Source organism: Oryzias latipes, chromosome 19 (assembly GCF_002234675.1).
Source record: "Oryzias latipes chromosome 19, ASM223467v1".
Lineage (NCBI taxonomy): Eukaryota > Metazoa > Chordata > Actinopteri > Beloniformes > Adrianichthyidae > Oryzias > Oryzias latipes.
This window is the reverse complement of record NC_019877.2, coordinates 4,417,877-4,437,649: the sequence shown is the minus strand read 5'-3', so window position 1 is coordinate 4,437,649 and position 19,773 is coordinate 4,417,877. Positions and strand designations below refer to the sequence as shown.

Here is a 19,773-nt window from a genome sequence, read left to right as displayed (position 1 = left end):
GGCCTTAATTTAACTCACTCCCACTAAGGTTGCCAAATACTCAATGCACCCACATTAATTTATCAATTTTTTTGTCCTGATGTACAGAGAGGTGGCATTTAAAGTGTAGCAATTTTATCTGCTATCAAAGTCAATATTCGAAGTAAAATACACATTGCTATGGGTTATTAATTGCAAAATGGTCTTCTTTTAAACTGGTGTATCAAAACCTTGGGTTGTCTGCTTCCCTACACCTGACAAACCCATCTTTTGTTGTTCAGAAAGCCACCAGAGCAGGAATGTTTTCTGCGCAAAGTGAGACCTGCAGAGTTACCCTCTGAGAGCTCACATCACCGCAGAGTGAACTTGTTTGGCAAGGGTTTGATCGTATCAGGTGTTGATTTTTCATGCAAAAGGTCCCGCTCTGTAGTTTCAACTGTGGAACTGAGACGTGGGGATTGAGTCATGATTTTCTCCAGGTGCAGGAGCAACAAGCGGCTTTTATCCAGGTGGACACACCAGCCACACAATCAAGCAGCCTTTCTAACGGCACCTCCACACTCCAATGCTGATGCTCACTCAGTTTGAATGGGGGAGGAATACCAGAAATTTCACACCTCTGTGTGGTTTTGAGATTACAACTTCCTTTACCATCTCTAATGCAATATTAGGACAGTAAAATCTGCTAAAATAGATTTTGATGATTTCTTTTTAAAGGAAAACATATATTCTCCAATAAATAAGACAAATACGTTTTTCTTTCACTAGAATAACTTTCAAACAAAAACGGAAGTAATATTACAGAAAGGAAAGTAAAAGAGATTTACTTTCACAGATTAAATTCTTTCTCTCAACTGACCCAGCATGAAAGTGAAATGAAAGTTTTATTTATTTTTTGTCTACAAAGAACCATATTGTGGTAAAAGTCATAGCTCATTGTCATGATAAGAATTTAAGTCTTTTGTGATAAAAAAGCTTATTTGAGCTAAAATTCCACAGATTTTTAGTAGTGTCCTTGCAGAAAATGTTGGAATTGATCTTTTCAGACCAATCCTGTAATTATTCATCTTTATTTCTTTCCAAGTAGCAAAGTTTCTGCACTATAGGGATTATAATGAATGGTCTACTTTTGAAGTTATGTCATAAATAGGCACAATAAGCAGGATAAAAGTGTCAGAGATAAATTTGTCGTCCAGTCTGACACATTAATTGCATTCACAGTAACTATAGAACTTGTTTGGAACATGTTAGCCACGGTAGCGTATTTACAATAACACCCAAACTTGTTTGCGTAAAAAAAATAGACTGAGGTCAGAAGGATAGCCAGCTCTAAAAGCTACGGTTCCTCCTTGAAAAACGCTTTGGGACACCACTACAACTTCAAATGCCCCTGAAGATGGGAGGAGCCTGAGGGGTAGGGAAGCCAATCGGATTCGACCTAAGACGAGAAAATGATGATGCTCAGTGTTTGTCTGAATTTAAATGGTGAAAATTCCTTAAAAAAAACAATTTAGTTTAGTTTCAACTGGATACAAGTAAATGGAACAAAAAAATCCTCCTAATATTAGCAGGAATCAATTTATTTAAAGAGATTCAGCATAAACCGTAAGGGATTACGGATTTGACCGGTCAAGGGCTGAAGGTCAGCATTGTGAATATTTGTTTTTCTAATTGATTAAAGAGCTGTGTTTTATAACACACATGATATTGAGGTCAAAGTCCAAGACATATTATACGAGGACAGATTAGGTCCTCATAATCCTTGCCCATATGTTGTTTTTTTTTCTTCCTATGTAACCTGTTCTGGATGGAGCCCATTTGATTTCTTGTTTACTGGAGCTACATTAATTAAATGTATTTTTTTAAAGGTTTTGGGTGAATTAAACTGTTTTTCTTTGTGTTGGAAGAACAACAACTATTTTCACTCATTTAATCTTGATTTCAGTGCCTCAGTGGTGGGATTATTTGGAGTTTTTTCAAATAAATGAATGACTTTTTCTCTTGTATCTAACCTGAATGTGCCCAAACTGGAAGTTGATTTGCAACTACTAGTTGCTCTCCTGAAAAAGAGGTTTTAATGCTTCACACTTATTAATCCATCTGTACCCGTGGACTCATTTTTTATGTCTTTTTCTTCTCTTCAGCGATAGAGACCCAGAGTACCAGCTCAGAGGAGATAGTGCCAAGCCCGCCCTCGCCCCCCCCACCGCCCCGTGTCTACAAGCCCTGCTTTGTGTGCCAGGACAAGTCCTCAGGGTACCACTATGGTGTCAGCGCCTGTGAAGGCTGCAAGGTGAGCCTCCCAGCCTGCCTCCGAATCTGCCACGCAGGCATGATCTTCATCGATCATGCAGCTGTCATGTGATTTGCATGCAACGGAAAGTGATGTGCGACGAGAATATAGATTTGCATCCGAGTGATGAGGGAGTCTGAATAGGAAAGTCAGAAGAGTTGTTTGTTTTTGTTTTTCAGAGACGGTATCAGGGACTCATCTTATCACATGTTTTCTTGCATAACCATCGATGTGAAGTGGACGTCTCTCTCTCTCTGGCCTCTTTCAACACTCGTGCTAGCATTCCTTGTAAAACAAGATAATCTCATATGACAGACGGGGCTCTTGTCATGCGCAGTTTGGGAAGTCCGTGAAGATTTTCTGCTTTCTGAAGGTTGTTCGCTTTGCTGAATTGCGAAAGATCAATGGCGCCCTGTTGCACAGGTGCTAAAGAGGCTTCGCAACCCCCATCTGCTTTATTATCAGTTGATGGCTGCTGTGCGTGCGTGCATGTTCTCTTGCTAACACAGAACTCCTTATCCTGCTGCTGTCAAAAGGCGGATATGTGGTTGCTTAGAGGAGGATGCTGAGGAAGAGGAGGGATCCGCGGAAAATTAAGATAAAATGTTATCACCATAAAGGCAAAAAAGAAAATCATTTTTTTTTGCAGATGATATTGCTTTATTTGGAAGAGACCTTCTGTGTGGGTGCAATTGTTGCTGTGGACGGGGTTCAGGGGCTGCAGCTGAACTCACTGACACCGACGGGAGGCCAGTGAGGGCCTCAGCGCAGGGCGGTGGGTGGGGAAGGGGAGTGCGCGTATATCGCACGCCCATAGCCCTTTAAACACCAACCCTCCGAGTGATCCGTGAAACTTAACCCACTTCCCCAATGGAACATATAAAAACTCAACAGCAAATCTGGGCCGGCTCCTGTTCCCTTTTTCTGCAGGCGTCCAAAATGCAGTTACACCCAACTGCACAAGTGTTCTTCCAATACTGTGGAAAGATCAAAGGAGGTGTGCAACCCTTTGCATGTCAGTGAATCCGATAGGAAAGTCAGCCTGAGCATGTGAGGAGCTGGTTTGATTGAATTTCCTCTGAAGTATGTAATCAGATTTCATAACCCATGTTTCAAAACTTTGAGACAAATATTTTGGTCACGAGGAGTAAGTTGAAATGGGTTCAGCTAATGCATTTTCTCTGCAGCTGCACGTCATTTCACCTTAATGCAGATGTTTGGGGCGGTGAGTCACAGCAGAGTTTTGCCGCTGTAGTTTGTATCAATATTTTCTGTGACCCTGAGCAGTTTTTCTGAACTTCTAGTCTCAGGTTACGTGCTAATGGGTTACATACCAGTCGATGTAAAGTCTGTAGAGCTGCCCCCTTGCTTCCCACCAACACACAAGCATTCACTAATTAGGGAAGCATTGCTGCTCTGATAAGCAACTGTAAGGCTTCAGAGGGATGTCTTCTAATCAGAAAGATACCCAAACTATTAATATGAATTAGAAGATCTTTTTTTTTTTAGCTAAACAGGAACTTGTGTAGTGTGAAAATGTCCCACTTTCTTTATCTCTGATCATATGATGTGTATGTTTTGGACTAATCATCTCCTGTACCCCATTGGGGTGGCCATGGTGCAGCGGTAGGGCGGTCGACCCATGATCTTAACATGCAGGTTTGATTCCCGCCATGTGTCGAAGTGTCTTTGGGCAAGACACTGACCCCACCATGCCTCTGGTGGCAAGGTGGGGTTCTCTACCAAATCCTATTTTTGGTGTTCGGTAGAGAACATATAAGAAGAAAATAGGATTGTTGGGATGAGGGAGAAAAAACGCAGAAATGCAGAAACTACGTCCTAAAAATGGTTAATTTATTTTGGCTATAAACAGCATAATCATAATTAAAAGACAACTGGGAACACTTTGAAAAAGATCATGACGTGTGAGGAAAGGTTAGCTTGACCTTCATTCGATTTTTTCTTTTTGACTGTGGCGAGTTATTAATCTAAAATGAATGTAAAACAATATTAAAAGTTTATCATCTTTCAACAATGTGTGCACTAAACGCAGAGAGTAAAAAAACAAGCCTGCTCATGTGATGTTGTCAGTACAGTGACAGTGTTGCTAATCAAATTCTCAAATTTGAAATATCTGTCCCAGCTTCCTGTGGGTACGGCTGATTTCGGAATTGAGTCATCTTCATGTGTGAACTGGTTAACCAGCTGATGTTTTAATTTGTCGGTTCAGAAAAATGGGTTCAGCAGCTCAGATCAGCTGCTGGAATCCAGCCGCCCCTTTGATATCTGCAGTGTTAATTTAAAAAATGGAGGCTGCCTTTGCCGTATCTCCAACTTCAGAGGAGATGACTTGGCATAGCCTGGTTAATAATTCAAGACTACAGGCGTGTGAATGTATATGGCGCCTCATTGGAGACTGGGGTAAGACGGGGGTTAGCTGCTTGAGCTGTGCTGCAGCGTGCCAAACTACAAAAGCATTTCCTGGGGGGCTGCAGCGAACGTAGGAACCAGGGGGTGCGTGCTGAGCTCTGCTGCATGGAGACTGCTCGTTCGTTTGTTGTTCAAGCTCTACCGCCTGCACATACTTACCAGGAATCCCCTGCAGATATTAACACTTAAGCATTAAATATGCATGCCCACCCCCTCATGTTTATGTTTTTGTCTTGGAGGCATGGGAATGCGGAGAAAAACGATATGTCTTCCTTGTGTTCACTGCATATCAGCCCCGCATCTCCTAGTTTGAACGTTCGTCCCCTCTTTGATTTTTTTTTTCTTCTGCTAACTGTCATACCAGACGCACGTCTGCTGTGGGGTGTGGTTTGCAGCGTTTGCGGTTTCGGGGGCGCAGCAATGATCACACGTGCAGGATCCCAGCGGGAGGCTGGGAAGGCCTTCTTAATCTGGGAACAGCAGGAAAGTCGTGGAGGACGGGATTCCTGCGCTTCCGCGTGAACTCAATACCCCCACTGCTCCCAAACATTGCATTCTTGCATCCCTCCACACACTTGTACAGTAGCCCACGAACACACGAGGCTCATCAAAGGTCACCGTGAAGAACGCTGTTGAAGGGCGCACAGAACGAGTAAACACAATTGTGTTGTTGCCCATCTGTGCCCCCCCCAACATTCTGGCAGCTCTCATCTCCTCCAAACGCTGCAGGGTGGCTGTCAGACCCGCTGAGGGCTCTTGTCGCCCGTTGGATTAAGTGCTGATACAAAAAGAGGCTTAAAAGCCGCAGGAAGCACCGACTCCGAGGAGAAAAGAGAGAGGGGGGGGGGGGGGGCTGGCAAACCGTTAGCAACACCCAATCAAGAGATGCGAGGGGGCACCTGCGCTTTGTGGTTTCAGGAGGGAGTGGGTCAATCCCCTTATGACCCCGAGGTCTGGGTCAGGACACCGGATCAAAGAGGAGATGATGGACGCTCGCACAGAAACCACAGACTAATCCCACCCCCACCCCCTCCCACCCCCGGCATCAGCAGACACAAATAACAGCAAAACGACAATCCACCTCGTCTTCACCAGAATGTCAGAACCGCCTTTGATGTCACCATTTCTGATTGACACACTTCCAATGAAAAGGTTGTGGTAAACACGCATAAATGTGCGTTCAGAGCTGTGGTGTTGACACGTATCGACACAAATGACAACACTTTCTATGTACAAAACTCCTCAACCTTTTGCGCAATTATTGTAATTCCAACACTTAAGTGTTGCACATCAGCACAAAGCTGCTTCCCTCCACATCAGAATCAGTTGGAATTACGTTATTTGCGCAAACGGTTAAATCGTTACGGTAATTCAAAGAGGGTGAACATTGGAGCTAAAGCTTCTGTGTTGAGCGCTCACTCTGAGGTTATGTAGGAATTCACTCACTGATCCTTGATTGCGCTTCAGTTGGGCCACTTGGAATTTCGGAAATTTCCCAGAAATCTCTGAGGAAAACGAGTGTGCATCGATGCCCACCAGACTCGCAAATATAGACCACAATGCATTGCGTTAATAAAAGGTATATGCATTCGTTTTTTTATATATCATCCAAGTTTTCATCATCAGAACAGTGGATTTATGTATATTCTCATTAATTTGAATGGGTTAAATCTTTGATCGTGAGCAGATCTTTGTTTTCCGTCTATGATACTGGACTCACTTTTCTACACAAGTTTGAAATTTGAGTTTAAAAGTGAAAAAGCTGTAAAAGTGTTTGTCAGTGAGGAGTTTTACAGCCCTAAAACATGTATATGGATAGTCATAAAATAAAGAGGGCTTCTTTTCCAGATCTCTTATAAACGAGGAACCATTCGGACACAGCCTTAAATAGAAACCATCAAAACTTAAAGAAGCATGGCAGGCCAGGCAGGCTTCCCTTTTGTAGTCCATCTGAAACGGGAGTCACTTCCCCTCTGTGGTGGTGGACAGGAGATGTGAGAAGAGGCTGGTGATCTCCAAAGGACAAACCGTAGGGCTTACGTCCACCGGCCATCTGTCGGCTAGCAAAGCTAATCCTTCGGCGTGGGATGAGGCTCCCTGGAAGCTCCCCCTCCCTCTCTTATCTCCCGCCGCCGCTGCCCATCAAAACATTACCCACTCGGTTACATCAGTCCTGACCTGTGGCGCTCTCATCCACAGCCAGGCTCGCTGCCTGCTTACCCACTTGTTCTTGATTTGCATTAACCCCTTTTTTTTTTATCTTTTTGACACACATGTTTAATCAACAGAACCACTGGGATTAACGCAAATACTTTCTTCTCCTCGGTCGCATGGTATTAAAAATAACTAGATGCTTCTCCGCTGATTTGTTATTGTTGTCGAGTGTCACATGGGTATGTGTTTACAACGCCCCAAACGAGAAAAATAGAAGGAAGCTTTGGAATCATGTTTGGTTTGACATTTGCAGAGAAAATTCCTCTGGTACATGAATTTATTTGTGTTTGTAATCCCAAGGAATCAGAGGAAACTTTTGGATTTAGGAGGACAGATGCATTTATTGGCCTTACACAACCCTGTGATGCAGAACTCTTCCTGCACGCCTCTGTCTGCTGGCCTGGATCGACAATGACTTATTTGAAGCTTTCTGAACTGGGTCACAGTTGTGTGCCAACCACGTGGCTTTTGACCTAAAACCCTTTGAGGCTTTTTAACATCTCAAAAGCATTTTCTTTTTCCTTTAAACCTTATATAGACAAGCTGGTGGGCAACATTATGAGCCTATACGACTGTTGACAGTACAGTAGTTCTTCTGGCAAATGAGCAAGCTCCGCTGGTTTTCTGTAATAAACTGGAATGCTGTTGGCTCGGGGAAGAAGCCACCGCCATTTCCGGCTTCATTTCTAAATGGAATGCGCCATATGTCTCAGATTAAGCCCTTTATGGACTTAACTGCTTGATGGTTTAGTGCTTTTCATCTGCATCGGTGTGTGGTATTGTTGGCTTTTTCCTAATATCAACCCCTATTTCATCCTGAAAAACATGCTGCTTTGTTTTACCTGGATTAAAGGTGTAGCAGCATCCTATAGAGCCGTGCTGTGGTTTGTTTAGCCTCACCGCTGCGTTCTTCTGCCACGCAGGGCTTCTTTCGGAGAAGCATCCAGAAAAACATGGTGTACACTTGTCACCGGGAGAAGAACTGCATCATCAACAAAGTCACCCGCAACCGCTGCCAGTACTGTCGGTTACAGAAGTGCCTGGAAGTCGGCATGTCGAAGGAATGTGAGTAAAGATCCCCGTTGTTCCCACCTACACAGGATCTCATGTTGTTGGGTTTAATCGCAGTAGTTCAGAGTTTGTTCTCCTGCTTGCAGCTTTTAATTAATTTGGTTCAATTTTTGTGTTTTTCAAGGCTTTAAAATTACAGCTGAAAATCAATGCAGTGGAATAATTCTTTATTTGACTGCTGGGTTTATTGGTTCGATTTTTGACCGTAGAAATAAAAGCGGTCAGAGAGGCTCTGTGTCTCAGGAGATCAGATTTTGTTCTTCTTTTTTTAAATACAATCTTTTTGCTGCTCACAATGAGCCTAAATAAACACATTTATTCTTAAAAAGATGTAATAGACCAAAGATTTTTTAAGAAGGGCCTGAGAAGTTTCAATTAAATCTGAGCAAAATAAACTTTTTTGTTTGTTCCGTTGCTAGAATTAGACAAAAGTTAAGTTTTTATGGATTTCTGCCTTAATTCCATAGTTGGCCTTTTCATACAGATTTCATAGATTTAAATAGACTTTTTAACAGAAAAAGAAAGAAGTTAATACTTTTTTTGTTCTTATTTAACCTTTTAGGACCTCAATTTATCTCCTTGTTTCCCTTAATCATGTTGTGTGGGTTACCTAAACTTTGTCATGCTTGTGGTGTTTTAGTTTTAGGCTGCAATAATAAAATAATGAATGATTTGGTTTAGATAATGCACTATGAAAAAAACAATATTTTTTTCTTGTTTTTTAATCATAAATTGAGCCAAATTATACCAAAACTTGACTAATCCAAAAGGTACAACACATTTCATTGACGGGGAGGGAAAAACAATGAAAATATAAAAAGAAAATAAGTAATTTGTGAATTCTGAAGCTTCAATAACTGAAAACCTTTTCCAGTTTTTTTTGTAAGGTCATCAAAAGGCTGAACCTCTTGTTTGTTGGAGTTTATTTTTAAGATTTTCAAAAGAAAAGCAGTATTTTTTTCTTCTTCTTTTACCTAAATTGACAAAAAGAAGCCCTGAACCAGATGATTTGTTTAATGTTTTTTCCAAATACTAAGATTAGAAAATCCACTTTGAGGGTGTATCCATTTTTTCCTGTATTAGAGCTTTAAAATCCGGTTACAATTTTCAAAACAAAAATAACAAAAGTATATTTTATATCTTAATACTATATGCTTGTCATTCATGATGTATTTCTGATGTGACAGTAGTAACTGCAGATTCAAATCTCCACCCACGCTTTGGACAGTGATTTTCTTAAAAAATAAGAAATAAATGAAAGCTCTGGCTTTAATTCAGGTGTGTGTATTCATGGCCAATTGATCTTTTTTTTTCAAGACTGTCCATCGTATTGTCCTGTGAAATCATGAAGCTGCCATTATGTCCGAGATGGATTCCTCATCATTCCTGTGAAAGCTTTTCCTCCCCAGCTCTTCCATCCATCAGCTTCCCACAAATCCTATTTTATTTCAAATGATTAGCTGCAGCATTAGCCCGGTGAGAGTTTTGTCTGCGTTTGGTTGTTTAATCTGCAGGATAAACCGTGTTGGTAGCAGCGAGGGCAGAAGCGATGGAGACGGGCAGCAACAGTCGCCGTGTCTCCAGACTTGGCAGGCCTGGGTGATGAATATGTTCTCACCTGCCGAGAGTGAAAGAGCAGGCGTCTGCTCCCATCATTGCACCCCGGGGGCTGTGTGAACACACACACACGGGCAGTCAGACTTGATGAAGTAATTGGTGGAGGTGTGACCACGGAGAGCTCAAAGGCCAGCAGGGTTTATACCTCACCTGATCACATGACGCGGCGGCGCCCGCAGCCATGAGCTATAAATGCACTGCGTCCTTTCTCCCCACCTGCCTATAAACACATTATGTCTTTGCTACTGATGCCCCCCCCCCCCCTCCATATCCACAGCACTGTTGCTTACAGTTAAAAAAAAGTTATCCTCTGAGCTCCTTACCTTTGAACGGTGCCATTAATCATAGTTAGAAACACCACAGCAGCCAGTTCTTTTACACCCAATTTCACTTGGTGGCAAACAGCACAAAAGGTGGAGTTAGAGTGCCCTCTAGTGGTAGAAAAACTAAACTTTTGAAGAATTTCTTTTTTCGAAGGGACTCCTTTTTTGCTAATCATGTCCGATAAATACACCTCCTGTTTTATAATAAAGCCCTGTTCAGCCCAAACATTTTGTGCAGAGTGGGCAGATTGCTCGACTTTTTGTCACAGCAGTGACTTTGGCCCGCCAAACTGGTCTGGGTCGGTGCCGGAGGCAGCGGAGACGCGAACCATCTGCAGCCTGCAGGGACTCTCCGACAGCACGGGGCACGCGCCCGTCAGAGCGCTCGATTATGCACGCTCACCCGCTCACTGCGGCGTTACGCAGGTTCAAGGTGACAACACGGAGTGGAGTGAATTAAAATGCAAAGAAAGAAAGAAAAAAGATAAACAAGAAAGGAGCTGGGACGGTTCCACATTCAGAGAGCGTGCACCCACACATCCAGAAGGCTGGACCCCCTGCTAGCACGGAGGGACGTCCGGGTGACCTTATGTATGCTGGCAGACAGCTCCAGACAACAGCTCCAGGCTTGCTGCCAGGTGGCAATGCCAAGTAAGACTGCATCAGTGAGAAAGGCGGATTGTTGGGAGCAAGCAGAAAGTAACAAAGAAAGTGCTCATAATGTCAGTTCAGCAGTTACCTGGCAGGGTTTGGTGGAAGCAGGTGACTTCTGATGCCCCGAGTGAAAGGGGACGCAAAACAAGGCATTACAAAAAGAATAGACTTAAGGTCAGATGATGAAATACATTTCGATCAGTCGTGCACTGCAAAAAGCGAATCTTAAGTAAACACTCCTGGTTTCAAGAAAAATAGATATTTTCTGTATTGCAAGAAAAATAATTTTATCTATAAAGTTTTCAGTTTCAAAAACATCTTTGTTAAGAGAACATGTTTTAGTGACTCGAATTCTTTATTAGAGAATAAGAATTCTTGCCCCATCTTCAGACATTTTCTTTCCTTATTTGAATTTTGTTTTCAAATTTTACAATTTTAGTTCTTTTAAATCTATTTCTAGGTGGTTTTTTTTAGTGGGAATAAATGCTTTTACTCAGTTTTTTTACTTTAAAAAGACCCTGATGTGAACAAATCTAGCTGAGTTTGAAGGAACGGTTTCTTAGTTTCATTTGGCACACAGCAGACATTTGGTCTTACACAGAGATGTTCAACAACAACGTTCTTTCTTGTAGCTCAGGTTCTGGACTTGTCAGTTTTTTTTCATCACTTCTGGTGGGGATCGGTCAATCTTTAGAAGTGGGCGTGGTTGATTATGTGATGTAATCATTGATTGCATATGAGAACTGGAGTGAATGGCCCCTCACCCCTGATGTTCCAAACAGGAAGTACCCGCTGGCTCCAAGAAGCCAAAATCCCATAGACTTAGAAAGAAACGGCTGTTATTCAGTCCTTCTAGTGTCAGAAGAACCATTCTTGCTCTGATACCTCTTTTAAACACGTTTTTGATAATTTACCTTTTTTATATATTTTTTTTTTCTGTAGTGCAAGTTATTCAAATTATAAACTGACCAATCAGACCTCAATTAAAGTGGGCGGTCTCATTTCAAATGTTTGATTGACAGATTCTCCTGAGCCTCCTTTCAAGTGGTGTGGACTCACTCGTGATTGGTGAGAGTGGTTGCCATAGAAACGATGGCTCAGACCAACCCGAACCAATCACTGCTTACTGATGACTTCTGGTTCCAACATGGCGGGGTCTGTATAGCAAATAAATGGTGATTTGGTTGAAGCCAGAAGTAAAAGTGTTTTCTGTGGGTGACGCCGCTCCCTGAGTCTGGTGTTCAGTGAATGGACAAAATTAACAGATTTGTTTTTAAATTAACAAATTGGAGTCCACTTCTTCACGAAACGTCCCCTCCTCTTCCTCACTTTTCTACCGTAAAAAGGCATTCTTTGCCTTTTTCTGTCCATAGTCCAAACCATTACCCTACCACTGCCGTGTTTGACAATGTATTTGCTCTGTTCTTTCATGAGCATATTGTAACACAAAGTCCTTTGGGATTTTCAGAGGAAACTTAGCATCTGAGCTCCCTAAAACATTAGCAGTGCTTTCATCGCCGTAATTAGGATCTCCAGAGTTTGTAGAGTCCAATCATTTTTTTTTTTTAGCTTTCAGTCATTTCGTTGGGCGTTTTTACCCTAAAAACCTTTGGATGTTTTTCCCCCAAATGGTCCAACAACAAGTCGCTGACTGTGGCAGCGGACACAAAACAAAAAACCTTGAGGGGAAATCATATCTTTAACCTACATTTATCCAATAATACTAGACTGGTTTCATTTAAACCAGTGTCCTGTCTTCAGGTTTCACTGACGTATCAAACTTCCGATCAGGCAGAGGATGTCCTCAGGTTTTGCTGTGGATGTAGATCGCTTCAGGAGGAAGTACAGTCTCATTTATGCACATTTTGATCTTGGCGAGGTACAGATCCGCCCTTCTGTGGGACTTCTGTGTCTTTAAGGGATCATTAGATGCAAAACTGTCTCCCCTTTTATCTTAGCTTTCTACTTAAAGCTTCAGGCGTCTCAACATCAAAGCATCAAGGTGAAGGCCAATTTTTGCTTGCAATCCCAGCAGCTAATAGACAAATAATCTCTAGCAGATGATGTTTTTGTGACATTTCAGCAGAGGATGGTTTATATTCTCTTGTTTGAAACATTTTTTTTTATCTTAAGTCCTTTTTTATGCATTATGGATGACGGTGCGACACAGACGCACATCTTCCTCCCCGTGTTTGTTGAAGTTCAAAGCCGCCTCTCTTCTCCTTTTATTTGACAAACTCACAAAGTTTTCATATGTTCCTCGAGGAAGGTGCCATGCAGGCGTAGAAAAAGTAATAAAAGTTCAATGAGATGAAGCAGAGGGTGATGGAGAGCGCTGCAAAGCGAGGACAGCGGCAGGCGAAGGCGGCAGAGTCCCGGCCCAGGATGAAGGCTGTAAGGGGGTGTGGGCGAGAATGAAATCTGGAGTTGGGGTAGGAGGAATGAGGAACTGCCGATGAAGGCTTTGCAGGAGCAAAAAAAAAAAAAAAAGGGGGGGGGGGGGTTAACGTTGACATTTTTATCTTTCCGTTGAATTTAATCTGTGTGATGGACGAGCTGCCAGCGCTTTAATTTTCCACACACGAATTATCCCAGTCCGCCCACCTCCCTCTGTCTTCCACACAAACAGCATAGCGGCGAAAGCCACGACGAGAACGAACGCCGCCACCGTTTTCTGTCCTCCCGTCGTTTGGAGCCGTCTTGAAATCTGCAAAAAAAAAAAAAAAAAAGAGTCCCGTAGGCTTGATTGAAGCTTAAAAAAACCCAGCTTCAACAAAAACAATAAAAAAAATCGGAGCCATATTTCTTTCTTTGAACCCCCCCCCCCCCCCAAGTTATTGCATGTGGCAATTCAGCATGACAGATCGGCAGTCATGCCTAATAGTTCTTTAATGGCTTCATTAAACTGTGTTGTGCGGCTTATGATTGTGCTGCCAATTTGTCAGTGCCGGTAATGTCTGGGCACCAGGGATGCCCCACTTTTATTTGTGAATTAATTGCACATGGACTCCGTTGCAGCCCCCCCCCCCCCCTCCCCTCCCCTCCCCTCCCCTCTCACCATCACCAACTGAATCCAAATCAGCTCCACAAGCGGCGCTGGCCCAGATCTGCTGAGCAGCTTACTGGAGTTTTACATAACCGGCTTCCAAAGCCGGCTCTGGTGAAACGGGGTGTTCCTCGGCTGGACCGCGTCTGCGACCTTCGGGGGGGGGGGGGGGGGGGGGGGATTTCCATCCTTTTGTTGTTGTTTTTTGATGGGTGTCAATAAAGACGCTTCTTTAGGTTCCTGCTGCTTATCTGTAACGTAATGCAGGATCAGCCACCCCCCCCCCCCTCTCCCGCCTTTATCCTTCCATCAATGTTCTCCCAGGAAGGGAGGCCTGATGAATGTGCAGCCTCGCTTTGGTGCCCCCCCCCATCCCCACCTCGGCCGGCCTCGGTCCAGGCCTCTCTGTCACCCTGAGCCTGAACAACCTCAGCCGTCAAGGTTGGGATTAAGACGCCCCTGACCTTCGATGATATTAGGAACAGTGGATGATATAAAAAGGGGGGGGGGGGGGGTAGGCAATTATGAAGCAAACTATGGGAGACGACAGTGAGAGCTGTATAAGCAGAGAGAAGGAGCCGCCAGGCTTCTTTTTTTTTTTTTTTTCTTGCAGCAGAGCCTTCTTAAAACCATTAGAGGTGGGATATTTGTCATATTATGTTATTAGATTAGCTGGGACCCCTAATGAAAGCTGTGGCAACTTGTCAGCCTTATGGATAGCTCCGCTCCCCACCTCTATTTATCAACCGGCACCCCCGTCTCGCCCCAGTCCACCCCCCACCCCCCCAGCCTCAGCACAAACACACACGGGCGCGTCACAGCCGGCGTGGATGGGCTGCGAGAAATGGATCGAGCTCGTAATGAGATCTCGATGCTAAACACCCCCGCCTGGGGCTTTTCTGTCATTTGGAGCGAGCACACTGGTTTCAGCCAAATCACCCAGAGGGAAACAGAGGTTCATGTCGAGATTTTTCTCCCCCCCCCCACCCTCCTGTCCCTCACAACAGCACTTCCTGGATGGCGCTGTCTCGCAACATTAAGATGAAGCTGCCGTTTCTCTCCCAGTTTTTCCTCCAAACCATGTCCGTAAATCTCCCATCTACGAGCGTTGAGTCGTAGAAAAGCGTTGAAAGCGAAACAGAAATGTGTCAAAAGTGATTTCACCACGTCTGCTGTGATGTACGGATGCATGTCTAGAGCATGGGCTTTTTTTTTTTTGTCTCCCCTTCTGCAGCGGTGAGGAATGACAGGAACAAGAAGAAGAAGGATGAGAAGAAGCAGGAGTGCACGGAGAGCTACGTGCTGAGTCCCGACACGGAGCAGATGATCGACAGGGTTCGCAAGGCACATCAGGAAACTTTCCCCTCTCTCTGCCAGCTGGGCAAATACACTACGGTCAGTAGCACAAACCGGCGCATCTGGAGGTTTTTATTTTTTTTTACTACTTTCAGGAGTGCACTGATTTGTGAAAACGTTTGGATTTGCAGTCTAACAGCTCAGAACGCCGCGTTTCCTTGGACATTGACCTGTGGGACAAGTTCAGCGAGCTCTCCACCAAGTGCATCATCAAGACGGTGGAGTTTGCAAAGCAGCTGCCCGGCTTCACCACGCTCACCATCGCTGACCAGATCACTCTGCTCAAGGCCGCCTGTCTGGACATTCTGGTACAAACTCGGAAACGTTCAAAAATGCTCTTTATTTAATCACGCCGCAGCGTCAAAACACGTCTGTGCTCCTCAGATTCTGCGGATCTGCACACGCTACACGCCGGAACAGGACACCATGACCTTCTCCGACGGACTCACGTTAAACCGGACCCAGATGCACAACGCCGGCTTCGGCCCGCTCACGGACCTGGTTTTCGCTTTCGCCAACCAACTCCTCCCTCTGGAGATGGACGATGCAGAGACGGGACTGCTGAGCGCCATCTGCCTGCTGTGTGGAGGTACTACAACCTCCAGTTTCCCCGCCCACTCAAAGTCCATAAACGGAGTTCAATCACTTCATTTTTTTTGTTTTGTTTTTTTCACAGATCGGCAGGACTTGGAAGAGGCAGACAAAGTGGACGTCCTGCAGGAGCCACTTCTGGAGGCGCTGAAGATTTACGTGAGGAAGAGAAGGCCCCACAAACCGCACATGTTCCCCAAGATGTTGATGAAGATCACCGACCTGAGAAGCATCAGCGCTAAAGGTCTGTTTTCTGATCATTTTTTTTAGCTGTTATCAATGCGGTGATCATAATTGAAAGGCGGTCTTTCAATTACGATCACCGCATTTTCTGCACGATAGGACGCACCGACAATGAAAGGTCTATTTTTGAACGTGTGTCATATATAAGGCGGATTATGCGTGACAAAGGAGTCAGAGAAAAGTCAGACTTTATTAACTCCATTTGCAGTAATTCTGGTAATTGTTTGTAGCACGCTACATGTTAGCCGCATCAGCGTGTCAACTATCCCTTTAACTCCTTATTTGCATCATGCAAAATAACCAGACTAGTAAGATAAGATAAGACTTTATTTATCCCACGATGGGGAAATTATTTTGTCAGCAGCAGCAAAAAAGACATACAAATAGCAAAAGTGGTAAAAAAGACACTATATATTTAAAACATAAAATTTAATAAAAAAAAATTTAAAAAAATGAAAAAGGGCTTCTACAAATATACACCTTGGCTGTCCGAAGATACATAAGCACTTATTGTAATAGTAAAATCTGTCCAACACAAAAGGCCTTCTTCAGCTTTCATCTGTTTGCTCAGTTGTTGGACAGGACAAGTTAAAAACCAAAAAATGTTATGCCACTAAATACAAACTTTGCTGGGACTACACAAACTCAGTCTGACTGCATCTCGCAAAAGAAAAAACACATTTTGACAGGAAGCACAACCAGAAATAATTCATATATGAGACGCTGAGGATTATTTTTGGGGAAAAAAGAAATGAAGGCGTTTAAGTGCGCTATATAGTGGAGAAAATATACAATATGCTGTTTTTAGCTGAATTTAAAATAAAAAAAACCTTCGTCGTTCTCTAAGACATCGTTTCGTTTCTACAGAGCGGCAAGAGTTCATTTACCTCTGATCAGTGGGCGGGACTGTTTCCATGACTGTTTCCCCCAAACACCATTTTTTTCGTCTGCCCCTGATTCACAATTTAAATAAAAATATACTCGGGAATGCAATTCTAAGCTTAAACTTCTTTGTATATCCTCCATCGTCAGAAAATGCTGTAAGAACATGCTAAAAACCCTGTTTTCATTCATCAGGTTTTGAAACTAATCTTTGACATTATTGACTATGAAACCATTTCTTCCGACTGTCTCTCTGCAGGAGCCGAGCGCGTCATCACCCTGAAGATGGAGATCCCCGGCTCCATGCCGCCTCTCATCCAGGAGATGCTTGAGAACTCGGAGGGCCTGGAAAGCGGGGCTGTGGGCGGCCGACCCAGCGGCGCCCCCCCTGGCAGCTGCAGTCCCAGTCTGTCCCCCAGCTCTGCCCAAAGCAGCCCCGCCACCCAGTCGCCGTAGTCGCGGCTCACTGTTAGATTTTCCTTCCTCCTCTCCGTCTCACACGCCGGCACTCTGACGGGGGGCGGTGGGGACTTGTCCCAGCAAGTCCCCACCTTCCCGATCTGTCTCGGGGCACTGCGGGGCTCTAACCAGGTGTGAGGCGGGTTCGGGCCCGGCCGGCCGGTGGGGGGCCTCAGAGAGAACACACCGTAAACACTGCTTACGCCTCCCCCTCCACTCTCCTCTACACCTCTCTCCGAAGAACTGATGGAAAACAGGCGTGGGCGGGTTCTGAAGGATCCGGGGAGCTGAGCTGAGCTGAGCGCGGCACAGCGGGACAAACAACAGAACAAGGACTCTGAACGCAGACTGACTTGACAAACACCAGACACTTTTCGTTTTGTTTCTCTTTAGTTGTATTCTGAGGCAGACTACAGCTTAGGGACTTTTTCAAAAGACCTCACTCCTCAAAGACTTTGGGTCTTTTTATTTTTTTTCCAATAAAAAAAAAAAACAGATTTCGTACAGAAGATATATAAATATATATATAGAAAACTTAAGGAACTATTGTGATGGGCATGTCCAGAACAGAATTTCAGGTTGGACATGTTTACTGAGCTGAGATTAGAAGTTGTTGTATTCCTTCACCGTTTGATTCTTTTCTTACCTCTCGAGTGTAATAAGAGAGATGTTTCAGTTTGTATATTGTCCTAATTAACAAAAAAACAACAAAAAAAACATGAATTTCCTCTCGAGTCTGCACATGAAATCACACAGACACACAAAAAAGTGCACAGAAAACCAGTGAGTATCACCTCCTATTCCAGATTGGTTCTGTTTGCAAATTTTTTTCCCTTTTTTCTTGTCGTTTTCTTTCAAGAGAATGAAAAAAAATGATTAAACTGATTGTATGAACGTGGTTGTATTATATGGTCACAGGTCCTTTCAAGTAAATCAAATTAATGAAGATTCATTATTAAGGTGTATTTTAAGTGGCCTTTAAGTTTGTGTATATAAGCTGTATTCATTTCTTTAAAACTATGAAGAGTTTTAGGCTTCACCTGTTTTTTTTAATGCCTTTTATGTGTTTTGTTTATAGATTTGTGAGTCATGAAAATACATTTTGAGCACATTGTACTGAAGGAAGTTCTTTCATGTTTTTTGTCCTACAGAGAGTAGTGGACAGACATTTCACAGATCACTGGCTGTTCAGAATGTGGCTTTTTTTTGCCAACGATGTAAACTTTTTTGCCCCTTTTTCAATTTAAAAAAAAGTGTTTTATGTACAGTAGATGACAGAGTAGCACTCCCGCTGGGGCATAGCTTTTTTTTTCTTTTTTTTTTTTTTCCTCACCCCTGCAGCATAAAGAAAATTGGTGCGATAGATGTCATCAAGCTTTGAAGAGAAGATGTGAGGAGCGGTGTACATCGCTGTTCAAGCCAGTATGTGAAGGTCCCAAAATAGGATGCAACCCCCCCCCCCCCCTTTCATTCCTGGAAACCTGTGATAGTAACTAATGACTTTTCTTTTTTCTTTTTCTTTTTCTTTTTTTTTGCTGGATCCTCACTGTTTCACCAAAAACGCCTTCACCATGAATTCATCTGGACCATCTTTACTGTAAACGCACCGATGTCTCAGGAAGGAATCATTTTTGTGTGCTCAGCCTGTTATTTGTATATCTGTGATGCAAACCCCACCCCCCACACCTTTCCCCCCCCAAGCCTCTGATCACAAATGCACATGTGGACACATTTCTGCTACTGAGCCCCTTGAATCCCCTCCATTCCTCCCTCCCTCCAGCACACACAAACAATCACCCAGCATTGTTAAGGTCTGCCAGACCAGGACTGGTGCAGAGAGACTCGGCCCGCCGCAGTCGTCTCCTACTTTTTGTTTTTTTTGTACGGTTAAAAAAAGAAAAAAGCTGCTTTCATCCTTGCGGATTTACTTGTCCAGAACGGCGCACAACGTTTCCCTCCACAGCTAATCTGGAATAGCAAGAGACACACCATCAGTTTGAGAAGAATATGTTGCAATTTTGTCAAGATTATCAAGGAACTTTAAAAAAAGACAAAAAAATCTAATAAAAAATAATAAAACCAACATTTAATAATTAAATGTGCGTGTCCCTTGTGTTTTCTTGTGCCAGCCCCACTTGGTGATAAGCTCTTAGAAACTTCTAATCAGGAAATGATCATCCACTAGAGATTGTCTGCACTAATCAGAATCTTCATTAAAACTAGATTAGGTCATAATCTTGTAACCCAGAATGTTCCTTAATTTCTTAAAACTCTATTCCAGGCTAACAAAATACAATCTGCTGAAGGGATGGCTGGAAAGACAAAAACAATAATTTGAGGCAATTAAATTCTGTTCACGTTTACAATTTGGAGGAAAATTGGATTCACTATTACTGCAGCAAAAAAGAAGAATTGTATTATTCCTGTCATGTTTGATCTTTTATTTTCAGCAACTAATATGAAAATGCCACATTTAAAATCAGTGATTAAACAGAGCAAAACTTAATTTAATAAAAGAAAGTTGTGTTTCTTAATCTATTTTTTTATTTTTACTCTTAAGCTTGGTTAGTGGTTTTGGACCAGTTTAAGAGATAAGCGATATACATCATGATTTA

The 19,773-nt window shown here is 43.2% G+C and overlaps 1 protein-coding gene across 2 annotated transcripts in view; it reads left to right on the top strand.

The window, feature by feature from the left end:
* LOC100049282 (retinoic acid receptor alpha) overlaps window positions 1-19,256 on the top strand; it is a 177,805-nt gene extending 158,549 nt beyond the window's left edge. For both annotated transcript variants that reach the window (XM_011487934.3, XM_011487935.3), the window contains 7 exons: window positions 2,124-2,272; window positions 7,840-7,981; window positions 14,862-15,022; window positions 15,115-15,291; window positions 15,368-15,572; window positions 15,660-15,818; window positions 16,959-19,256. In XM_011487934.3, coding sequence (XP_011486236.1) covers window positions 2,124-2,272; window positions 7,840-7,981; window positions 14,862-15,022; window positions 15,115-15,291; window positions 15,368-15,572; window positions 15,660-15,818; window positions 16,959-17,155 — 1,190 coding nt within the window. In that variant the 3' untranslated portion in view covers window positions 17,156-19,256. The remainder of the gene's footprint in view (window positions 1-2,123; window positions 2,273-7,839; window positions 7,982-14,861; window positions 15,023-15,114; window positions 15,292-15,367; window positions 15,573-15,659; window positions 15,819-16,958) is intronic.
* Window positions 19,257-19,773: the final 517 nt, after the last annotated feature.